The sequence below is a fragment of the Neofelis nebulosa genome, chromosome 11, assembly GCF_028018385.1.
Source record: "Neofelis nebulosa isolate mNeoNeb1 chromosome 11, mNeoNeb1.pri, whole genome shotgun sequence".
Classification (NCBI taxonomy): Eukaryota; Metazoa; Chordata; class Mammalia; order Carnivora; family Felidae; genus Neofelis; species Neofelis nebulosa.
Window position 1 is genome coordinate 72,843,218 of NC_080792.1, and position 23,288 is coordinate 72,866,505.

Consider the following 23,288-nt stretch of genomic DNA (forward strand, 5'->3'; position numbering starts at 1 on the left):
CTGCTCACTGAGCTCCTACTGGGTGCAGGCCCTGTGCCGGGTGCTGAGGCGGAGCAAAGGGAAGCAGCTGCTGTCTCCACGTCCTTGGCAGCTCTAGGCTAGTGTGGGAGGGAGATGGTAAAGCACCACAGCAGGCAAGAGCCTCCCAAGAGGACAGTTTTACAAGGACAAATAACCAAGTTGCTGGACCCAGACCATGGGTGGTAGGGAAGAATAGCTGAAGATGCACTAAGCAAAGTGACAGGGAACGGTGTTCCAGACAGAGGGAACAGCATAAGCAGAGGCCTCATGGTAGGACGGAGCCCTGGGCATATCAAGAGCCAAAAGGTGGCCTGTGTGGCAGATCCTCAAGAGCAAGGGAGAGCCCAGTGGGAGACGGTGGAAAGCTCTTATTAGGGACTTGGTAGGTCACCTGGAACACACTGGGCATTGCTGGGAAGACTGTTGGTTGGGAGTCAGGGTCCGGAGTTCTGTGCTGGAGTTCCCTCTGTGATCTTGAGCAAGATGCTTCCCTTTTCCGGGCCTTTTTGATATAAACCAGTGACGCCCCTGGCTCACTATATGCTGATCCTGGAATGCTTGGAGCCTGTGCCCTAGCTGTTTCTGCCACCTGGGGGCCCACCCCGTCTCCTGTGGCATTCAGATTTCAGAGTGGATGGAGAGGCTTCACCTCTCCCAGGGCCATGCCTGTTGCCTGAGGTTCTCACTCTATTACATCACCCAATTTCATTTTGCAGAGCTCATACTCCAATATCCTGAGTTGGTTCTTCTGCATGTCTGTTGCCTGTCTGCCCCCTAGCCTGGGAGCTCTGTGCCCTTAGGGACTCATGACATTGCTGGCCAAGTTACAGAGGTTGAAGAGTAACAGAAGATGCTCTGGCATCTAACAGACCTGAATTCAGCATGTGTCCGCCCTCCCAGAAAACGTGTTCTGAGGACATGGGCAGGTAACTCAGTCTCCCTGAGACTCAGTCTTCTTATCTGCAAAGTGGATCTTATCTATTGCAGAGAGTCCTGCCGGAAGCCCTTCAAGAAACAGGTTCAAGCGCACAGCAGGTCACAGGCCATGTCTGAGGCAGGGTCTGTTAGTATCTTGTCTATTTCACGTAACACGCATAAGCACACGTACCCCCCAGTCACACACCTACAGGGGCCCACACATTCCAGCTTTCCTCCCTCCTCTCTTGCTCCCAAACCCTCTAGTCCCTAGCATCTCAAGGGAGTCACATTCAGACACAGTAAATGCCCTGTTTGAGACACCCCCACGGTAAGGGCCCACCCCCCTTCCTCCAAGAGTCTAGATTCCCTCAAATTCTTTCCCACAAGGCAACAGAGAGACACAGGGACTTTAGAAACCAGGCAAGTTTTAAATATATGTTGGCACAATATTAACATTAAATACATATCATAAATAAGCCTTATAAATAGGAAACAGATAAAAACTGATAAAAATCGATAAATTAATCATATCCCTGCAAAGAATTGGCCCAGCAGCTTCTGGGACTCCCTCGCTTCAGCATGAGAAAATTTCATGATGCACCACCAGGGGGAGGAGCCAGCAGCCAGGACCCAAGACTGGGTACTTCCAGACACTAGGTCTTTACTCCATGTCCATTTGCACTGCATTTGATATCCACTGTATGTCATAGAATCCCAGCTACTGGCAAGCAGAGAGGGCTTTACACAGTCCCAACCCTCTTGAATCACAAAAAGAAAACTGAAGTCCAGAGAGGTAAGGTGGTCTTCCCGAGGCTACACAGTGAGAGGGCACTTGAGCCCCACTTTTAGACACCCTACCCCGATCAGCACTTCTTCTAGGACACTCTGCCTGTGTCACAGCTGCCTAAAATGAGGTCACCCAGATGTCCAGGTGTCTGGCCTGAGACTGGCAATGAGGCATAAGAGGCCAGCTCAGGCCCTGACCTCCCCCTCGGAACCATGCCTCCATGGAAAGGAGGAAGTCTGGGGTCAACAGCCCTGCAAGTCATGAGAGGGAAGGGCCGACAGGCCTCTGGGGAGCAGAGCAGGGGGGGCAGTCAGTCTGGCCATGAGTCAGCCTGTGTCATCAGACCCCTGAATCAATGGAAAGTTAGCCCCGCGTGGCCTGACCTGGCCATCCCACCGAGACTGGGGAACTCAGGGCTGGGGGTTCAATGGCCTGACCCTACCCTCCCCGCCTGGAGGAGGTAGAGGGGCCTGCTTGGCTCCCACCCCTTAAAGTGCGCTTCTGACGGGGGCGGGGGGGGGGGCGGGGAACAGAGGAGAGCAGGTTTGGAGGCCAGCGGGGATGGGCCATCCTACAGAATACCTGTGAGTCCTTTATCTGCCAGGGGTACCCCTAAGGCTACCGGGGCAGCCACCCTCTGGGCATGAGTCTTTTGTTCCTGCTGGAGAGATGTGTCCTGTGGGTCCCCTTCCGCAGGCCCCGGCGGGGGCTGTGTCTCCGGCTCCGACTCGGGCTCTGCCCCCACTCTCGGAATACCTGACCCACTGAGTGCATGAAGCGGTGGTAGCCATGCAGGAACCTGCAGCCCTCCAGCCTGCGCTGAAAGGCGTCTGAGATGGGGGTGGGTGATGGAGAAGCCCCTGGGCCTGTCGGAGTGGGCTCAGTCTTCTCCAAGGAGCCTGGAAGCAGCTGGGCCATGCAGTGGATATTGTTCTTGAACCCGCGAATGTTTAACTTTGCTATATTTAGCTTCTCTAAGTCCTGGGCTTTGGGGATGTCCTTCTGTAAAGTTCTCAGTCTGTGCAGAACGTGGCCCAGTGTGTTGTTAAGGATCTGCAGAAATTCCTGCCTGCTGAGCCGCTGCAGGGCATCTTTGCTGGGGAAGACCCCGGGGCGCTCCTGACAGTGCTCCTTCAGACCATCCTTGTCCAGGCCTTGGATGCTGATCTGGAGGGAAAGGAGAATCAGAGGGTGAGTGCTAGAGCCCCCACCACACACACACACACACACACACACACACAATTCTGCTCTGGTCAGCCTTGAAATGCTCAACCTCATGTATCCCATCCAATCCTCCCATCGTACAGATCAGAAACTGAGGCCAGGGAGGAGCAAGGACTCTCCCATCACTGCAGACAGGACAGAAGGATGTTGGGGGGCTGGCGGGTTGAGGTGACTGCACAGGCGGTGATTGTGGTGTGCAGAGTTTGAGTGGGTGTGGGTGGGTAACCTTGAGCTTTTTTAGGAGGATGGGACCCTGTTTTGTTCACTGTTACATCTCTGAGGCCTAGAGCAGGGCACATGGGTAGGTATACAATGGAGCTGAGGTTTTCACTCCGGCCCACTGAGCTGGGAAAGCTGTAATGTCTCCTTGGCATTTCAGAGGAGTGAAGTGCCAAGGAGTAGAACACTCCAAGGCCTGGAGTGTTCGATGTGTCCCCGGAATGACACAGGGACTTGGTTTCCCCACCTGCCCCATATCGAGTAGGGGTGAATGGGAGTCGGGTCTCATCTTCTCTGGGCTCACTGCTGCCCTAGGCCTACTATTCTCTGAAACTCAGATGCCACCAGGGGCCAGGCGCTCACATAGTGGTCCAGGAGCATGCTGGTGTGCTGCATGAAGTCCGCCTGCTTCTGAAGCTGCCCAAGGAGCTCTTGGTAGTTGTCCAAACAGCTGCCCATGGCCGGCGTACTCAGGAACAGGAGTCCGAGGACCAGACCTGGGGCAGAGAAGGGGGGTGTCACCTGACCTGGGGAGGCGGGCGGCTTTCAGAGGGGAGGGAACCTAAGAGGGCCTTAGAGGGCACAGCCCATCGTCTCAGGCTTCGTGCCATCACGGGTGGGGCTGGGCACCGTGTGTGCACAGGAGCACCTGCTGGGGCCACCACCACCTCCCCCGTGAGGCACCGCCCAGCATCCAAAACAGGGCTGCACTTCACCATGCAGGCCTTTGAGAGGAGGTTTTGGGACCCAGTTGGACCTCCTGCACTTGCCAATCTTCCCAACCCCAGGATCTGACACACAGCAGCCCAGGTGGGGCTGCTGCCTGCAAGACCTCCGGATCCCCCCATAACAGAGCCTGGCCCTCCTTGCAGGTGGGCTTAGCCTGGCAGCAGCCTGGTGCCCTGAGCTATGTCTGTACAAACAAGAGAGCCCCCATTTTACTGACAGGAAAATCAAGGCACTGAAGGAGAAGGGCTCACCCAGGTCACACAAGGCCAGCATTGTCCTCGACCTCTTGCACCTTCCTCTTCTCTCCCTTCGTGTCCCACATCTGTCAGGCCCACCAGATACGCCATGAGCCAGAATGTTCAGGGTGGGAAGAGCATAGTTACTGCCGGCCAACCTCCCCACACCCACCCCCCAGGCACCGGCAGCCATGTGGTCGGAAGGGGCCTGTGGCGCAATGGCCCGGAAGGCAGTGACACCATGTTCCCTTCCTAAGAACCGTTCAGCTGCTGGGGAAGGATGAGGGGCTGGCCACCCAGGCATGGCGACCACAGGGCACTCCTCGCCACCTCCTCAGGTATCTGCTGCTGGGCTTGGGCGGGGGAGTCGGCGTGAGCACCACATGCACGTGGGACTAGGGTGTCTTCATGGGCATGTGTCCAGGTCTGTGTGAGGTGAAAGGAAGGAGCTGGCCACGAACAAGCGTTGTGCGCTGTCCACCATGGGGGCCCAGGCTGCATGTGGGGGTTCCCAAGTTGGTGAGATTGAGGGCTCTGAATGACATCACACGGCTCTGTGTGTGCGTCACCCTGTGGGTGTGGCTATGTGTGCTGTGTGATTGTGTGGGTTCCAGGGTCCCTGGGCCTGGCTGGATGTGTGTATCCATTCCAGACCCTGCGAATCAGGGCAAGAAGGAGGCCTCACCACCCCACCAGACATCACACTGTTTTCCTCTTGGCTTCTGCAGCTTTCTCCTCTATCCAGCACGTCTCTCACCTCCCCCCTGCTTCTCTGGCTTCTCCTCTCAATCTATCCCCTTCCCTCACTCTCTTGTTCCCAGAGCTGCCTCTACGTCACCTCCCCCTTAGAAGCCTTCTGGGGATAGTCCTTCTCTACCTTGTAAAGATGCTGTGTTCTCAGTGGACCACTTGCTTTGCCTGACCTCCCAGCTCTCCCCCCTTCTCAGCATCCTTCTGGTGCCCAGCCTTTCCAGCTCCCAAAGGACAGAAGGTTCCTCTGCTCCTCGCTGGTGCCCAGGGGCACAGCAAGTGGGTACTGGTGGAGAGGAAGGAAGTACTTACTGAGCAGCGTCCTCCGCATAAGCTGTGCCCGCATGCTGGGTGCCCGAGCTCCGGCCGGCGCCTGCTGGGGGTGACACCTCCTGGCTGGGAGCCCTGCGGGCTAGCAGCCACTTTATGCCCGCCAGGGCGATTGGCCAACACCTCGTGAGGTGGGTGGGGAGTGGGGGGGGGAGGGGCAGGCCTTCTGGGAACATGACCCCAAAAACCAAAGTTTCCACGGGCGGCCAATGGGCGCTGGGTGCGGTGGCATGCCTGCTCCTCCTCCTGTTTTCTTCGAATTCGTTCTTCGAGGTCAGCCCCACGCCCAAGGATGATGCAAACCGCAGCCCCAGCCTTCCTGGGGCGAGTAGGGAACATGGGGGTCCGAGCCATGTGCAGGGAGCTGTGCCCAGGATAGAGGGGAGAGTGTGCCAACTGGGGCCTCAGAGGGCCCGCAGGCCAGGCTCGGCCCAGGAGCCATCAGCCTCACCAGCCACTGTGGTTTGGGACTGAGGGGAGCGAGACATCTTCCTTCTTGAGTGCCCTTCCCGCCCTCCTGCTGAGGCTGTTGGGACATCTGTGAGCGGAAACCACCGGGCTCTGGGCACAGAGCCAGACCCAGGCTGGCAGCCCCGAGATTGTGGTTCTGGCCCCAGGACCTGCATCCCCCAGTGGGGCTCCCAGCCATCTCCTTTCTCCCATCATGCAAACCCCTTGCAACCAACCTTGTTTATCCCAGGCCCATTGCCCACACCTAGGCTCTTTCTTTACAGACAGGGTCTTCGGTGGGAAAACAGGTGCTTAAAGCAAGAGAAACAGGAGGTTAGGGCTCAAGGGGGCTGACATACTGTGTGACCAGAGGCAAGTCATTTAACCTCTCTGGGCCTCAGAGGCCCCACCTGTAAAAGGAGGGTTCAAACAGTATTTCCTGGCTCAGGCTCACAGAGCTGCTGCTGTCATGGACATAAAAGGCAAAAGTCCTTTGAAGGAAAAAAGAAAGCTGAAAGTCTAATTCCAAGTACTAGCTGTTGAGGGATGGTGTGGGGGGCGGAGGAGATGGGGAAGCTGTGAGCTCAGAGGGGAAGCCAGGGTGGGGGAGTCGCCGTGGTGACGGTTGGGGACCAGGTTTCACTTTCTCTGAAAGATAGTGATTGTGGGTTGGTCCTCAGCTTCTCGCAGACCTCTGGACGTCAGAGTGAAGGAACCCTGGAGACCACGCCTCTCTAGTCTACCTGTTACTTTGCCTAGGGTGAAGGAGGCCTGGGCTAGGGCAGACAAGGGGGCAGAAAGGCTGGCTCAGGCCTGCAGGTCATGCCTGGCACCCGCAGCATATCTACCAGGCCTGGAAGGGGGTCTGTGGCCTGCACCCTCAGGAGCCCGGTGGGGAGGGGGGCCTCAGAAGGCTGGGAACCAGGGTGGGGCCTCTGGAATCTGCCAGGGAGGCCTGGGCTGCTCCAGCTGGGGAGAGCATTGGGCCCGTGGAGCCTGAACAAGGAGAGCTGAGGTGGCCAGGAAGGAAGAGGGTCAGACACCCTCCTGTCCATCCATGTCCCCAGCACCCATCATGACCACCAAGGCTATTCCTACCTGTTCTCTCCTCTGTATATACACTTAACATCACTCGTTTATTCATTCAAAAAACTTTTATTTGGCCCTTCTCTGAGCCAGCCATTCCCAAGTGCTAAGGATCCAGTAGTGGGTAAAACCAGACACACCTCCACGCCCAGGAGGCTGTTTGTCACCCCCCACCCACTCCCTGGCACCCCAGCATGGTGCTTACCACACCCACCAGCGCCACCCCCAAAGGCCAGTTCTGGATTTTCCTCCTTTTAACGTCGCTTCTGCTAAATTCCTCATCTCTGTGCCCACCCCCGCAAGACTATTTCCTGGGGCCCAAGCCAAGCTGGGATCCTTCTTCATTTCACATCCCTGATCTCATCTTGCAACAGCCCTGAGAGGGAGAGCACCCAGGCAGGGATGCTTTGGCTCCTTTTAATGAGGAAACTGAGAAGCTCGGGGCCTGGCTCCAAGCAGGAAAGCCACATCCAGCAGGAGAGCCTCTTGCCCCTCTCAGCTACTGAGGACCAACCTCCACACTCGGGGGAGAGCTACATGCCTTTACTTTCCCGTCCCCGCGTCACCCTGTGTGGGAATAGTTAAAAGGAGGGGACATTCAGCAGCGCCTGGGTGGCTCAGTCAGTTAAGCGTCCAACTTCGGTTCAGGTCATGATCCTGCAGTTTGTGGGCTCGAGCCCTGCCTCAGGCTCTCACTGACAGCTGAGTTGGCTTCGGATTCTCTCTCTCTCTCTCTCTGCCCCTCCTCAACTTGCTCACGTGTGCTCTCCCTCTCTCTCTCTCTAAAAAAATAAATAAACTTAAAAAAAAAGAAAAGAAAAAAGAGGAGAGGGCATTCAAACCAGGGCTGTCAAGTCTAAAAGACGACGCTCTGAGTACGTAGCTAACCGAGGTTCAGTGTGCAGGCCCCAGGGACAAAGGCCACCAAAGGCAAAGAGGGCTTCTATATTAGTTTGCACGGACTGCTGTAACAAAGGAGCACAGATGGCAGGACATAAACAATAGGAAGGCATGTTCGCGCCGTCCTAAGTCTTGAGACCCAGGTGTCAGCAGGGTGGATTTCATCTGGCAGCCTCTCTCCTTGACTTGTAGATGGTTGCCTTCTCATCTCCTCACATGGTTGGCCCTCTGTCTATCCTAATCTCCTCTTCTTATACGGACACCAGTCATATTGTATTAGCCCCACCCTCCCACAATGACCTCATTATAACTTACCTCTTTGAAGGTCCTATCTCCAAATACAGCCACATTCTGAGGTACAGTGGGGTTAGGTTTTTAACATATAAACTTAAGGGATAAAATTCAGCCTATAACAGCTCGCAAGTGGAGGGCATGGTTGGAGGGCTGCAGGGAGTGGGGATGATGGGGGAGTGTCCAGAGCTCGGTGGGAGGGGACAGTGATGTGTAGGAGGACAGGGAGTGGCCCCAAGGTGAGGAGACCCGGCTGGTCAACAGAGCAAAGCATGAGGGGAAGATGCGTCAGCGTTTCTGGTGAGGTCAGCACCCAGTGACGTCCCTCTCGCCAGCAGGAAAAGCTTGCAACATGGCCCAGCCAGTATAAATAGGCTCCCCGACCACAGGCCCGGGCTGTCCCCTCTTCCCGGGCCACGTCAGCTAGGTCCGCGTGATTTGAAGGGGGAAAGAGGACCAGCTTTGTTCCTTAGAACTGCTGTTTCCATGTCTTTCCGGCCCACCCTCCGGCTGTGGGGCTCTACTGCTTTAAATGCAATAAAAAGACCTGGGGTGACCTTTGTGAGTGGGTCAAAATGGAAGGCAGGAGGCCATTCATCTGGGAAGAGAGACAGTGATCTCTGACCTGTTAGGGTGGGAGGTGGAGATCCATCCAGTTACCGGTCTCAATTTGCTTATGAGCTCAGTGTGCTTGGCCCTTTCTGAGCCTCGGTTTCCCCTGTGGACTGCAGTGCCACAATTTAACAATCAAGAGACAACCCAATTTTAAAATGGGCAAAGGAGAAATGAATAGGTATTTCTTCAAAACAGACAAACGGCCAATAAATACATAAAAAGCTGCTCATCATCGTTAGCCATCAGGAAAATGCAAAATCAAACCCGCAATGAGACACCTCTTCATACCCACTAGGTGGCTACAATCAAAGACAGACAATAACAAGTATTGGAGAGGACACGGAGAAACCCAAAACCCTCACAGGCTGCTGGTGGGAATGCAAAATGGTGCAGCCACTTCAGAAGGCTGTCTGGCAGAACTTCAAACTGTTAAACATTAAGAGGTGTCATACACCGAACTATTTCATGCCTACATACACACCCCAGAGACTTGAAAGCATACAGAACTTGCACACAAATATTTATAGCAGCGTTTATTCACAATAGCCCCAAAGTGGAAGCAATCCAAATGTCCATCAGCAGAAAACAGATTTTTAAGCTGTGGTATATCCATACAATGGAATATTATTCAGCCACAAAAGGAATGAAGTACAGACACATGCTACAATGTGGATGAGCCTCAAAAACCTTATACTAAGTAAAAGAAACCAGTCACAAAAGATTGCTGGATGATTCCATTTATATGAAATGTCCAGAATAGGTTAATTCATAGAGACAGAAAGCACCTGAGTGCTTCCCAGTGCCTGGAGAGATCTAAGGATAAGGAGTGACAGCTAATGGGTATGGGGTTTCTTCTGGGGTGATGAAATGTTTTTGAATTAAATAGTGGTGATGGTTGTACAATCTTCTGAATATACTAAAACCCACCGAATTATAGACTTTAAAATGGTAAAGTTGATAATATACATATCTTGTGTCTCTATTTTTTAAAAAATGCAGTGGTAAGTGCTATCTCAAGAGGACAGTGAGGGTAATTTGGTGGATAATGCGTGCAAATGCCTAGCTCATAGCAAGTGCTCGATAAATACCCGCCAGCCACTGGGGCAGACAGAGGCGTACATTTGCTTATGTCATAGCATGGCTTTGAGGACGATTGGGAAAGACGACATTACATAAACCCTGGGGTGAGCAAGTATCTACCAGGGCCCTCCCCATGAGGCCAGCGAGGTCACCCTGGGCTGGAGGATCCTTTGGCTTGAGATGTACCACAGAATTCTTCTGGGACCTGGTGTGTCCACAGTGTGGGAAGCCTCTGTGTGTCCAGTGGCTCCCCCAAATTGGGTAACTGAGCCCCCTTCCAGAGGCCTGAACCTTCAGAGAAATGCAGCATAGAGATAGGGATAGAAGGAACTCACTTCTGTTCAGGAGGCTCACTGTCTTCGGCAGTGGGGAGGGGGGCAGGGGACAAGCATCTACTCTGAGGTGGGATGACCAGGAGATAAGAGCGCTGCCCTGCTATCTTCTCTCTGGCTGGCCTAGAACAACCACCCCCCTCACCATCCCCTCTGAGCCCAGGGTCCTCTCTGAGAGATGAGGGGATGGGCGAGATGAACACAGAGGGCCTAGAACCCTACAGGCTCTAAACACTGAGATATCACTGTAAATAAAAATAACCTTAACCATCAAACAAGGATCACGAAGTCCAATGGAGTCCTGACTTTTCTCATGCTGGGAACATACAATGCCTATTTTGAAACATCACATTCTTGCCAAAAATGTTTTGGTGCCCAGGTACGTGCCATTTGCCCAGTGGTAATAATCAGACGTTTCTGGAGCTCTTCTGTGGGCTGCACCCAGTTCTGAGCACTTCCTCCTACAGGCTGGCTCTGTGAATTCTCCCAACCATCCTCACAGAGATCATTGTGTCTATCCTGTAGATGGGGAAACTGAGGCCTGAGAGATGAGATATTTGACGGGAGGTCACACGGGTGGGAGGCAGCAAAGGCAAGTTGGGCTCCAGGCAGCTGTCCTAGGTCCACACGATTGGCCAGCACACCATACACGCAGTGGCTTGCCCAGAACTCATGCAGCCACATGGCTCAACAAACTTGAAAACAAATGGTTTTCACAGAGGGAAGATGGATATCCACTTGGTCAAGGACCAGCCAGGGAGTGATTGGGTGAGGAGGTCGGTATTTCTACAGGTCTGGGGTGGAGGAGGGGGGCGGGGAATGCCAGTTTAACTGGCAAAAATGCAGGAGAGAGATGCTACAAATTCCACATGGACAGGACTGCATGAGGTGATATGCAAGCAAGACTGCATAGGTCTGGTTTAGAGAAAAGCAGGTGTGGCTGGAAGTCTTAACAGAGAGGGAGGAAAGTCAGGAGGGATGAAATGGATCCACCCACCAAATGGCTTTACTGCCATTGCAGTCCCTCCAGGGGACTTGTACAATACAGCCTGGTGCCACCCTCTTGTTTAAAACACTCCCCTGGATTCATGCGGACGTTTGGTGAGGCCAAAGTTATTACCACAGCCACCAGGCCCTGCCCACCCCCCAGCCTCACCCATACCTTTCTAGCCCGCTGCCTTCTCTGACTTTCCTCAGTCCCTCAGGGGAGCAGAGCACTCACCTCATGGCCTTTGCATATGCTGTTCCCACTGCCTGAACCTCCTCCTACTGAATGAACTGTCATCCAGACATCAAGGTCCAGTCCAAGCTTCACCTCTTCAGGGAAGCCCCCCCTGAACTTCCTCCACCCCAGGCTGGTCCCTGCCCACCCCTGACAAAATTCCAAGAGGGTGTGTGCTGTGGTTGTGGCTCCTCGTTGCCTTTCCAGAGCACAGCACAGTCCACGTCATATAGTAGGTGCTCAATAAATCTTTAGTGAATGGATGAATGCATGACCACAGATGTGGCCATCTGCAGAATCCCCAGGAAAGGTCACCTGTGGCTCCCACGGTACAGGATCCAGATGTGTCCCTCCCATATCTAGTGCACCTGCAGCCAGGCCTCTGGAAGTTCAGGCCAACCTCACTGCTGGGCAGGAACAGGTTTTCTTGAAGCCTTTCTCATGCCTTCTCTTGGTCATCTTTCCCCAAGGAAATCAGAATTATATCACTCACAATACACCAAAGCACGTGATCCTTTTTTTAGGAAGCCTGGATTTTAAAGACGCTGACTTTTTCCTTTATGATATTTTTTTAAGTGAATTCAAAATATATTCTTTCACCCACTGCAGATTTCAACACTTTCCTGGAAAACGAACTGAAAAAGAAAAAGACAAGGCATTTCTCCTACTTCCTTTAAAGAATTCACTTCAGAATGAATTCCACATAAGCAGTACCTGACAGCCTGATAGAAAGGGGCCAGTCTTCACTAGAGGGCACAATCCTACATTTTCCAAAAAGAGACAAATCATGGTGGCTTTTCAGTCCCTCACTCAACCTATATTTAAGTAATTCACTGTATGTATCAGGCACCAGGCTAGGTATGGGGTAGAGATCAGCAAGAAAGACTAGGCTTATAGGTAAGTGAATTTGTTGTGAATATCTTTTTATGTCCAGGTTTTGAAGGGTGAATAAACATACAAGCCAACATCCAGCATGAGGAAGGATCTGGAAGACCCATCATGTGTCAGCCTGCTCATTTCTCACCCCAGGCCACAGGAGGGAGCACCCAACCCTGCCTGGCCCTTCGTGGTACCTTGGAATCCAGCACTACACCTATGTACTGAGCAGAACCAGTCACAATCCTTTCCCAAGACTGATGTCAGACTCAGGGGACACGCCTCCCTTGCATGGCCAGGGTTTCTGAGCTGGGATGTCACTGGTCTGATGCCAAGAAAGGTCACTTTCCCAACTCCATGGGGTGGGGCGGGGTCCCATCAAGTGGGTGACAACATGGCTGGCACAGCCAGGGAGGCCAAGCGACTTCCTTGAGTCCCTGGTCTCTGCCTGAAGCCAGGACCAACCCCTTGGCTAGTTCCAGCTACACGGGACAATGATGTCAATCCATTTTCTGCTAGTTGAACTGGTTTCCTGGCACTTGCAGTGGGGAGTCCTTTGTCCTGCCCCAGTATGAGGATGGAGGCAGGAGGGGTGGAGGCTACAGAGGAAGTGGGATGGGCTTGGAGCCTTCTCTTGGTGCCAGCTGCTGTGAAAGCTCAGAACCTCTGCTCAACAGAGAAAGCAACTGGAGAAAGATGGGTACAACCAGCCAGGGTCCCCAAGGGAATGTCTATGATAGTCCTGGTGCCAAGGGGAAGTCCAGGACAGAGGTGGGACTCACTAGCAGGGATGCCTGGAGGAAATGACCTGGGAAAGGTGCTGTGGAAGACCTGCCTTCTTCTTCCTCTTGTTCTTGGGGAGATGCCAAGGAAACTCTGGGTGTTTATCTTTTTTTTTTAATGTTTATTTTTGATAAAAAAAAAGTATGAGCAGGGGAGGGCAGAGGGGGGGCAGAGGATCCGAAGTGGGCTCCGCACTGATAGCAGTGAGCCCAATGTGGGGCTCAAACCCACAAACTGCAAGATCATGACTTGAGCCGAAGTCAAACACTCAACCAACTGAGCCCACCCAGGTGCCTCTGGGTGCTTATCTTGATAAGAAAAAAAAAACAGATCCTGCAGCTCCAAGGGGAGAAAAGGCCATCAAAGCTTGCTCTGTCCAAAGGCCTACTGGTGGACAGTAGGGTGGGCACCCATTCCATGGGTGATGGGAGTGTGGCCAGCTGGGGCCAGGACACCTTGTCCACAGAACAAGCATGTGAGGAAGAGAAGCGGAACAGTATGGCAGTAAACACAAATGTTGGGCGCCCTCCCCTAGTCAAGAAGGCAGAGCTTAACAGCCAAAAGGTGGGAACCCAAATGTCCGCCAGCAGATAACAAATTTTTAAAAAGTGGTGTGTCCATACAATAGGATGTCATTCAGCCACAAAATGGAATGAAGTACTAATACATGCCACCACCTGGATGTACCCTGAAAACATCAAGCTGAGTCAAACAAGCTAGAGGCCAAAAGTCACTTATTACAGAATTCTTTGTGATATGTCCAGAATAGGGAAATCCAGAGATAGACTGTAGATTGGCGGCTGCCAGAGGCTGGTAGGAAGAAGAATGAGTGACTATTGATGGGTATGGGTTTCCTTTTGGGATGACGAAAATGTTCTAGAACTATACAGGTGGTGGTTGCACAACACTATGAATGTGCTAAATGCCACCGAGGTATTCACTCTAAAATGGTCTGTTACGTACTATGTGACTTTCACCTCAATTAAAAAAATTTGGGGGGGGGGCACCTGGGTGGCTCAGTTAGTTAGGTGTCTGACTCTTGGTTTCGGCTCAGGTCATGATCTCATGGTCTTGAGATTGAGCCCTGAGTCAGGCTCTGCGCTGACAGTGGGGAGGTTGCTTGGGATTCTCTCTCTCCCTCTCTCTGCCCCTCCACTGCACGTGTGCGTGCACTCTCTCTCTCCCAAAATAAATAAACATTTTTTTTTTTTTTAAGGCAGAGCTTAAAAGTTCTGGCAACTCCAGAAAAACCAAGGGGCTGGAAAGCAGTGAGTCAGCGGCAAGGGAGCAGGAGAGAGTCAGAGGCCTCCCACGGCCCCTCCTGTTGCAGCCTGGTTAGCACTTGTCCCAGAGTTCTTGTTCGTTGACTTAGAGAAGGCTCACCTCAGCTTAAAAGGCCGGGGCATGCCTGCTCAGGACAGGGCCTGACAGCTGCCCCAGGGAGAGGATCCCAGTTTTGGGGAAGAACAAGTCTAGGGTGAGGCACTGGAGGTCAGAGCAAGCAGAAGAGCTGATACGGCCAGGAGGTCTCAAAGGCACACCTCCCGAGCAAGGGTCTACCCAAGGCTGGCGATCAGGGAGGGAGGGGACACACTAAGATTTTGTTGGGGAAAATGTACTTGTGCAGCCAGATGGCAGGGAGACCTGTAGGAAGTCTGGGGAAGCGCAGGTGAGGACAACTGTGGGCTGAATCAGGGCCCTGGCAAGTGGGGAGGGCCAGGCTGTGGAGGACACTGGAGCTGGGAAGCCAGGGGTGGGGGGGGAAGGGGGTCGATTCCTCTGTGTCCTGGTGGAGGGCCCACGTTGAGGGGCAGAAAGGCAGGCCAAGCTTGACTTCAGGCTGCAGACAGAAGAGGAGGGACAGAGGAGGAATGGGCAGAGAGGTAAGAGGGAGACCAGGGAGGCTGAGGCAGCTGGGGCAGAGGGTGAAAGTAGAAGGGTAGGATTGGGGGGCACCCAGCACAGCCCATCAGTCCCCTGGTGACTGCAGGAAGCTGGGCCTCCTGAGATTAGGGAGAGGCAGGGAGGCCTGAGAAGATGTGGGTCCGGGGAAGGAAAGTGGACAGGAAGGCACACACGGACACACACCTGAACATGAAAACACAAGATGCAGATATGTGCACAGGCACATGCAGACATAAAAAGCTGCCATTCCACAGACAAAAGCAGACATATAGAAACCAGTACCACAAGTGCTCACACATGCACATATAGTCACAGATGCACACTCCAGCCACACCTACGTGGGGCACACGCAGAAATGGAGCCAGGCACGCAGCTGATGTTCATATGTAATTGGATGTACGTTTGGCCATAGACAGAGGCACAGGTACACACTGGAATACACTGACATGGACACAAGTGTGGACAGACAGACACACTTTCTGGCAAAAACAGGCTTATCTGTAGAGACGCACACAGAGGTCTGCACTGACCGCAAGTACAGCCCTGTACATGCACACCCACACAGAAGACACCCATGCAGCACACACATCTACACGGCATTATGACCAACCATTCTACACAAAAGAAGCTCTGTGCACCCCTATTCAAGGCACCCGTGGCTCACCCCGGCACCAGGGCCCGCCTGGGAAAGTGAGACACAAACCGCGGCCATTGCCCAACACACCTACTGGGCCCAGCTCAAGGTCAGGGAGGAGCCAGGGCCAGTCCTCTCGTGCCTGCCCACGCACTCACTGCCATCGGCGGCAGACACCAGCCACCGACAACGGCCAGCCACCGACGTAGACAGCTGGGATTGCAAGGGATCTTGCAAAATCATCCCCATCCCTCAGGGTTCAGCTAAAGTGTCCCTTCCCCCACGGAACCTCTCCAGGCTGTGGCCACTGTTAGCCTTTTTGAATTCTGGTTTTTGCCACGCCCAGCTCTGTGACCTTGGGCAAGTCACTCCACCTCTCGGTGCTTTGTTTCCCCCTACGTAGAGCGGACGGTAATGAGAACATGTGTTGAGTGCATGAGCACATCCCTTCCCACCTCTTGCACAGATGGGAGAAGCAGCTTCCCAGTACTCACAGTCAGCTGGCTGTAGAGGGGGCTGCCCTCCTGCCTCCTGCTTGGTTCCTTCCCACCAGATGGGATCTTGGGGCCAGGTGGAACATCGAGAGGGTGTGGGTGTATTCTCCTTTCTACACAAAACCAAGAAGCAAGCTTTGGAGCAACTTGGCAATAAGCACGGGACCATACAGCCCTGCCTGGCAGGGGTAGGGACGACTTTAAACCCTGAGTTTCTGCTCAAATAACTTCAAAGAGGACTTACAAGATCATTTCCTCTGCATGGGCATGCAAAATCAGAAAGGGTGGAAATGAGCCACTGACTCTCCCCGCCTGAGGTTTCCTCATCTCCCGTCCCCACCCACCCAAGAGCCCCCACCTAGGTTCACATCCTCCCAGCAGATGCCAGACACTGGGCTGACAGTCAGAGGGCTAAGAGCACCTTCCTACTCCCCAGGGGACTGTGGGTACGGTTTTCCCCAGACACAGGCTACCACCTTTATGAGGATGAGCACTCAGGCTCTGCAGTCTGGGGCCTTGACCCTTGAGCTCAGGAAGGCTGTGCTGATGTGGACAGGTGGACTGGGGCTCCCAGGGTTGGAAGGACAAGGATGTGGACTGTGTGCCAGTGAGCACCCCCCAACCTCAGTTCTGAATGACCCAAGCTGAGCTCAACTCCAGGCCTGGGTTGACCATACTGACTTCCTTTGTTCTAGAACTCTTCAGGGGCCTGGGTGGGACCAAGAGGTGATTCTGGGAGCCCCCACCTCAGCTTGGGACAGCTTAAGGCCTGTCTATCTGATGGTATCCAGAGCATCAGCCACATGTGAGGTCCAGAGTCATGTTCCTTCTCAGCTGAGTGTGCCCCAGTCACCTCCCAAGCCCCGTGCCCTGACCCCAGGTGGGTCCTGGTCTTCCTGGCAATCTCAGAGCAGATCTCCCCATTTGTAACCTGCTGAAGGCCAAGCTGACTCAGTGAGCCCCAAGGACTCTAATGCCCTGGGAGCTAAGCCCCTCCACACAGATTCACACACATGTGGCAAAGAGACACACGTAAGCTCTAGGCCTGGGTCCAAGTCAGACTAGCCCACTGGGGCATGCCGGTGGCCCCCCTACCTGTGGGCAGCACGCCAAGAACTAACCAATGCCAGGTTAAGACCTGGTCTGAGGGACTGGGCAAAGTCTGATGCCACCTGGAAAGCCGGGATGACAGAAACATCCAAATCAGTCCATGACTCACAGGGACTCATAAGCAGACAGATGGACAGAGTCCCCAGAGCTGAACATGGGGCCCAGGAGCTCTCTACCTGCAGGTCAGGAGCCCTAAGGATTCTGGTGTTAAAGCCCCCACTCAGCCCAAGACATCCCTTGAACCAGGGCCCAGGATGGGTCCTCCAGAGAGAAGCCAGAACTCCCCAATTTCCCCCCAAGTCAAACTACAAAGCAATGCCACCTTCCCAGGGCCAAGAAGAATAGGGATCCTGAAGGAGCTGCCTCCTAGATCTTGATACACATGAGGAAACAGATGCTGAGGGGAAGGAGATGGTCTAGGGTCCCGACCGCTCACTCACCAGGCTGGGCTGTGCTCTCTGCTCCTTGATCCCAGGGTCCCAGGGGTAGGGCGGGCACACTGCCAGAGGCCTGGCCCCCGCTCTGGCTTTTCTGGGGAGCCACTGCAACCTCTGAATACGCCGAAGTCACACCCTTCTTCCTTTCCTGAATGTGGGCGGGTCTGGGCTGAGGGTACCTGATAACCTCCCCAGCACATCTGTAGGGCCCCATCTGGCCACAGTGGAATCCCAGTCTTGTGGAGCAGGGAGGCAGCCCCTCTGTGACAGGAAACCCGGGCCCACATGTGCTGAGCCTCTGGCCCAGGAAGGCAGCCTTCGAAGGCACACTGGGTTCCAGGTGGCCTCCAGGCCCCAATCCTCTCCCTCTGGCCAGGGGAAGCCCAGTGTGTGGACTCCCAGGTCCCCACTCTGGCTGGCCCCTCTCCTACCACTACTCCAGGAGAGCCCTGGTGACAAGAACTAACTGATTTTTTGGCCAACAGGGACTCCTGTGTGGGACCTCCAGGACTCAGGCATGGTCTAAAAGCAAGCAGGCAGCAGTCTAGAAGAAAGGTGCTTTTGGGCCCACCTTGGGGTGGCAGGGAAGGCTGGCGGACTTCCAGGTGGGATGGTCTGGGAATCTCTAACCATGTTCAGAACCTTCTGGACTATTGCAAAACAGCAAGAAAGGAAGAAAGATCGGGGCGCCTGGGTGGCTCAGTTGGTTAAGCGTCCGACTTCAGCTCAGGTCATGATCTCACACTCTGTGAGTTCGAGCCCCACGTCGGACTCTGTGCTGACAGCTCAGAGCCTGGAGCCTGCTTCAGATTCTGTGTCTCCCCCTCTCTGCCCCTCCCCTGCTCATGCTCTGTCTCTCTCTGTCTCAAAAATAAATAAAAACATTAAGGAAGGAAGGAAGGAAGGAAGGAAGGAAGGAAGGAAGGAAGGAAGGAAGGAAGGAAGAGGCTGGGCTTCAGAGGCAGGTAGCCTTGGATGGGAATCAGGTGACCTTGGCTAAGTCACATCACCTCTCAAGGCTTCGATTCTCCCCGAGGCGAGAACTGAGTCAGATGAGCCCAGCCAGAGCCAGCTACACAGGGACAAACCAGGACCTCAGGCAGAGGGGCTGGAAGGAGCAGCAGAGTAGCCATGGCTGAGCTCAAACAACCCCCATGGACCACAGCCCAACCCTTTATAACTATAAGCCTTTATTAATAAGTCAATAAAAAAGGGAGAAAGATGTAAAAATACTTTTCTTGGAGGCCCCGGGAGGGGCAGGCACTGTCAGAACTCACCTGGCCAGGGAAGGTGACCCAGCCAGAAGCAGAATGGAGACCAGGGCCCTGTCCAAGGGAGCAGCTGGCTCAGGGCACTGAGAGGGGGGATGTCTTGGGCCTCAGGCAGGGAATGTGCAAACACTGAGGCCGAGCAGGGAGTGAGGGGTGAGGGCTTCCTGGAGGAAGCCCAGAGCACCGTGTTCCCCTGCGTGGGCAGACACGCGTGTCCACGTGAGAGCCGGTGCCTGCACGCAGCTTACATACAGAGAGCAGAAGGAGGGGTCCCCCAGCAGGAATGGGGGTGGGGAGGACTCATCCCAGAGCTTGAGGAAATAGCTTAGAGAAGTCTCTGGAAGCCTGGGGTGAGGGGACAGAATGGAGGCCTCAGGAGCCCTGGCCGTCCTGCCGTCGTTGGAGGACCTCAATGGCGCTGCCGATGCCATCCTCAGGCACCTGCGGGCAGGTGGACGGAGAGAGGGGTCAGGGCCATGCTGACTTCCTGGCCCAGATGGACTACATCCTGTACCCTCCCCACTCTCCTGGGCCTCAGTGTCTTTCCAGGAGCCCAACCCATGGTGCTTACCAGGGCATGGTCAAAGTTGAAGGTGCTGATGTAGTAGGCAGAGATGTCGGCCGCAGCCAGGGGGCCTGCGATCTGAGCCACGATTCCACACTCATCTGAGGGTTATGGTGGGGGGGGAGGGGGGGTGCATGTGGATCATCCTGGTTGCCCCCCCCAGGTTCCCCCCAAGTCCCCAGGCCACAAGGAGCAGCCCTTACCAAAGCCCAGGGGCTGTCCACCGATGCGCACCATCCTCCACAGCTCCCCCGAGGAGCTGGTCAGCAGGAGGTCACTGGGGAACCTGGAGAGGCAGGCAGGCAGTGGGCAGGGCACCCACCTGTCCCCTCCCTGCCCCAATGTGAGCCCCTGGGAGCAGGTTGACCTGGTGACCTCAGAGTCTGATGCTCCACCTCCTCCTCCCTCCCTAGGACTGGCTTAGGATCTATGGTCCACTAGGGGCCAGGAGTCACATACTTTTTCTGCGTCTCAGCATCCATGACGATGGAGATGTAGCCCTCGATGAGGGAGAAGGCAAAGAATGTAATAGAGCTGGGTCCAGGACCACCAGAGGCTGCCTCCTTGGGGGCACTGGGAAGGGACAGAAGGCTCAAGTGCTCTTCAGGGCACCCGGCCCACTGCATCTCCTCCTATCTCTGGGCCACTCTCCTCCTCTGTCCAAGGGCCCTGATCTCCTGATGGTGTCAGGTGGAGGTGGGGGAGGACAATAAATCTCGCCTGTTCCAAAGACACTGGACCCCAGGGCTGGCAGAGGACCAGACCAAGGCATGGCTCGGGGTTGTCTGTTCACAATACAGGAAAGGGCTGCAGCTGTGGCATCGAGATCTTCCCTGAACATCAGTGAGGGGCACACGGGTATCACAGGCTGCCAGGAACCCAAGACATAGAACAGGGCACAGAGCTGCAGAACTGAGGGACAAGCGGAAGGTAGTGGAACACAGGATGGTGTGAAAACAGAAACAAAGTGCAAACAAGGCCCACCTGTATGAGTAGAAGAGAACATCGATGAGGGTGGTAGCAATGGCTGGCAGTGTCTCAGGGTCCAGCGTAAGGACACAGAAGCGGTTCTGTGGGCTCTGGATGGGATGCACAGTGGGGCTGGGCCCTGCTAGGAGGGACCAGGCAGCAGCCGGTGTTAAGGAGACTGTGGGTTGGGGTGCCCCCTGGTGGCCAGATAGGGCCATCTGGGTGGGGTGTAGGGTCATGCTCTACAGGAACCCACCTCTTTTCTCCACATTTCCCTGTCTTGTGAGGCAGTCAGTATCAGCTGGTATCCCCATGCCCGCAGACCAATCCTCACAAGGGAAGGGTCCCAGTGGGAAGAGGAGGCCCTGCCTAGATCTGGGTGTCAGAGGGTAACCTCACCATGCTGAGAACGGGGAAAGCCATTGCTGGAATCATCCCTGGCAACAGGCACAGGCTCCCCGCCCACTTCTCGGTAAATGTTGAACTCCTGGGATAGCGTGTGGATCACCACAGACAGGTCCTGTTCCCGCACCTGGACCACAGGGAGATGATATATCACATGAGCCCCCAGGCACCCATACCCACCCTGCCCTGCACTGGAGCTTGCAGAAAACTCACCAGGATGAAGTCCGTCTGGTAAGTAGACAGCATCAGCACAGACACATGGTGCTCGGCCAGTGGTGCAATGACTGAGCGCGCGATTTTGGTGACCCCAGCAGCCTGCACTGCTGCTCCACTGTGGGATGACACGTTCAGCACCAGCCATGTGGCCTCAGCCACTTGAAGGAACTCAGATGGGGGTAGTTCTGTGAGCAGGAAGTATACACCATGTCAGGACCTACTGGGCTGTCCCCTGCCGCTCAGTTTCCCTGTCTATGCCTTGGCAGGGGTGGAGAGGGGGGAGGTGGGGCATGCTCTACCAAGGTAGGAGCAGGTCTGGAGACTGGGGCTGTCTCCCTCTCCTAAGTTCTGCTCCTGAGAATTGCATGTATGTAAGGACTGAGAAGTTCTTCAGGTGCTGGCCTGCCAGGGATCCAAACTTTCCAGTTAAGACTGGAACTCCAGATTTAGACAGACCTGGGTTTAAATACCAGCTTCACCATTTACTTGCTGTTGACCTGGGGCAAATGATTTAACTTCTCTGAATCTCAGTTTCCTCATCTGTAAAATGGGATGACAGCATTATATCTCATGATGGCATTCTTTGGGTGAACAGAGGTTTTATACCACCTGGCACCACCAGGGGGCACAAGCAGATCAGGTTGGCAGAGAGATGCCCTTCTCCCTTAGCAGACCCAGACTTTCCCGCATTACAAACAGGGAAACTAAGGCCTGGAAGGGCCCAGCAGATGGGCCAAGCCACAGTTTCATGGCCTGAGACTCCAGACCTGTGAGGACGGGTCAGGCTGGCAGGAGTGGGAGCCAGATATCAGCTCCAGAGACCAGGGAGGGAGGAACCAGGCTGGAGTCCAGTCCGGAGCAGAAGCTGGGGCCAAGGTGTCTGCTAATCTCCCAACCGCAGCCAGGAGGCCCCCCAGGACCCTGCCCTGGACTGGCTGCCTGCTCCTGCATTCCTTTCCCAGCCCTCAGACTCCTGGAGTTCCCAGACCAGTCAGGGAGGGGATGATCCGCACCAGGGAGATAAGTCTAGTGTGAAATAATGGCCAGGGGGATATAAATGCCTCAGGAACACCCCAATTCTTGCTCTGAACTGTAACTGAAGCCCTGCTACTGGCCTGAGGCTGCCAAGTGCCTTTCAAACCCCTGTCTATAAAGTTCTCATGGGATTCTATTAGGCAAGAACCATAACTATACCCATTTTACATAAGAGGAAACAAACAGCTCAGAGAGAGGAAGTGACTTGCTCAAGGGCACACAGCCAGTGAGTGGCGGAGTCAAATTCGCATCCAGATCTTGGGACTCTGGATTCCAGCATCTAGTGAGAATGCCACAAAGAGGGGAGCACAACATCCTTCCCCAGCCCCCACCTTTGAAGCCCTCCTCGTCCACCATGAGCGTGTAATCCTCGGGGGTCTCCGTCAGGCTGAAGAACTTGCACCTGGATGGGGGTGGGGGGCATCTTCAGCCTGGGTGGGGCGGAGGGGGCGAGCAGACTTCACTTCAAGCGCCTGGAAAGACCCCTGCTTGCCCCCTCAAGCCCCAATTTTCTTCCCGGGCCAGAGGAGTGTGGGCCTCATCACCGGAATCACAAACTGTTTTTCGCCTCCCGACCTCCGCAGAAGCTCCGGACCGTCCATTCCGGAAGGGGAGGCTCACCCGCGGCGACACCCCCGGGGGCGTTGGACTTTGGGCCCCCTAGATCGGTCCCTCTGACCCGATGGGAGGCATCTGGAAAAAGCTCCCCATAGTCGCCAGGAAGGAACTGCGTCCATTTGACACCACTCGGAGTTAAGCATTGCCCACCCCGGGTTGTTTGCGCCTTAACTAGCTCTGGGAGGGGGCCTCACGGGGCCGGATAGGCGGCGGTCCCAGGGAGGTAGGCCCAAGCCGGATGGAGGCCGGGACGGGGGGGTGGGGGGGGGAAGGGGTGCGGGGAGGGCGGGGGGTAGAGAGGAGAAGGGCCCTCCCCGCCCGCTCCCGCTTGCCCCGCAAACATGTTAATCTCCCGACCCCGTCCCGGAACAACAGCGAAGCCCACCCCCATCTATGCCTCCGAACCCGGGCGCGCACCGGCTGCGGCGGGGTAGGAAGAGTAGCTTGATGAGCGGGTGGGTGTAGAGCCAGAGACCTGGGCGGGCGAGGCTCAGCACCCGCACCCGGTGCTCTAGGATGTGCAGCTCCATCACGGTCCGCGCGGACCCGACCGGGTCGCCAACCAGACCCAGACCGCCGCGGGGGGCGGGGCGGTGGGGGCGGTGCCGGGGGCTTAAAGGAGCCGCTCTGCAGCCGCTTCCACGCCGCCCGCTAAGCCGTGGATCTTCCTAGCCCCATGCCGTGTCCACCTCCCTGACGGCCACGCCCTCAGGAATGAGCGGCCTATCTGGAGTGGCCACGCCTCCTTTTTGAGGCCAGAGCCTCTTCCCTCATGTTCCA

At 55.0% G+C, this 23,288-nt stretch overlaps 2 protein-coding genes across 9 annotated transcripts; both read right to left on the reverse strand.

The window, feature by feature from the left end:
- Nucleotides 1-1,347: 1,347 nt before the first annotated feature.
- On the reverse strand, nucleotides 1,348-6,926 carry OSM (oncostatin M). Of its 3 annotated transcripts, XM_058690813.1 has the most exons (4): nucleotides 5,197-6,926; nucleotides 4,150-4,220; nucleotides 3,533-3,666; nucleotides 1,348-2,893 (listed from the first exon to the last, which is right to left on the reverse strand). In XM_058690813.1, exons 1-4 carry the CDS (start codon nucleotides 5,388-5,390, stop codon nucleotides 2,345-2,347), a joined length of 948 nt encoding a protein of 315 aa, XP_058546796.1. In that variant the 5' UTR covers nucleotides 5,391-6,926; the 3' UTR covers nucleotides 1,348-2,344. The 3 variants fall into 3 exon arrangements, with proteins under 3 accessions (XP_058546796.1, XP_058546797.1, XP_058546795.1); XM_058690814.1 differs by lacking the exon at nucleotides 4,150-4,220 and having other exon boundaries at nucleotides 5,197-5,359; XM_058690812.1 differs by having other exon boundaries at nucleotides 4,150-5,339.
- A 2,137-nt stretch (nucleotides 6,927-9,063) lies between these two features.
- CASTOR1 (cytosolic arginine sensor for mTORC1 subunit 1) lies at nucleotides 9,064-23,288 on the reverse strand. 6 transcript variants are annotated; one of them, XR_009250388.1, is made up of 10 exons: nucleotides 22,512-22,711; nucleotides 22,223-22,293; nucleotides 20,853-21,040; nucleotides 20,634-20,766; nucleotides 20,250-20,376; nucleotides 19,725-19,838; nucleotides 19,469-19,551; nucleotides 19,272-19,366; nucleotides 15,883-19,141; nucleotides 9,064-11,825 (listed from the first exon to the last, which is right to left on the reverse strand). XR_009250388.1 is itself a non-coding variant. In XM_058690808.1 (9 exons), exons 1-9 carry the CDS (start codon nucleotides 23,036-23,038, stop codon nucleotides 19,073-19,075), a joined length of 993 nt encoding a protein of 330 aa, XP_058546791.1. In that variant the 5' UTR covers nucleotides 23,039-23,288; the 3' UTR covers nucleotides 18,603-19,072. The 6 variants fall into 6 exon arrangements, 5 of the variants coding, with proteins under 5 accessions (XP_058546791.1, XP_058546792.1, XP_058546794.1 ...); XM_058690808.1 differs by lacking the exons at nucleotides 9,064-11,825; nucleotides 22,512-22,711 and adding an exon at nucleotides 22,926-23,288 and having other exon boundaries at nucleotides 18,603-19,141; XM_058690809.1 differs by lacking the exons at nucleotides 9,064-11,825; nucleotides 22,512-22,711 and adding an exon at nucleotides 22,926-23,282 and having other exon boundaries at nucleotides 18,603-19,141; nucleotides 20,250-20,373.

What these genes read in the sequence shown, in the direction of transcription:
- OSM (XM_058690812.1), bottom strand. Translation starts at nt 4,438, where the DNA reads ATGCCTGGGTGGCCAGCCCCTCATCCTTCCCCAGCAGCTGAACGGTTC. An exon ending in GCTGGCCTTGTGTGACCTGG is followed by an intron (nt 3,667 to 4,149) that starts GTGAGCCCTTCT and finishes TCTCTGCCCCAG; the next exon opens with GTCTGGTCCTCGGACTCCTG. An exon ending in GCATGCTCCTGGACCACTAT is followed by an intron (nt 2,894 to 3,532) that starts GTGAGCGCCTGG and finishes CTTTCCCTCCAG; the next exon opens with ATCAGCATCCAAGGCCTGGA.
- CASTOR1 (XM_058690807.1), bottom strand. Translation starts at nt 22,651, where the DNA reads ATGCTTAACTCCGAGTGGTGTCAAATGGACGCAGTTCCTTCCTGGCGA. An exon ending in CTTTCCCCGTTCTCAGCATG is followed by an intron (nt 20,374 to 20,633) that starts GTGAGGTTACCC and finishes CCCTCCTAGCAG; the next exon opens with GGCCCAGCCCCACTGTGCAT. An exon ending in TGGACAGCCCCTGGGCTTTG is followed by an intron (nt 19,367 to 19,468) that starts GTAAGGGCTGCT and finishes CATAACCCTCAG; the next exon opens with ATGAGTGTGGAATCGTGGCT.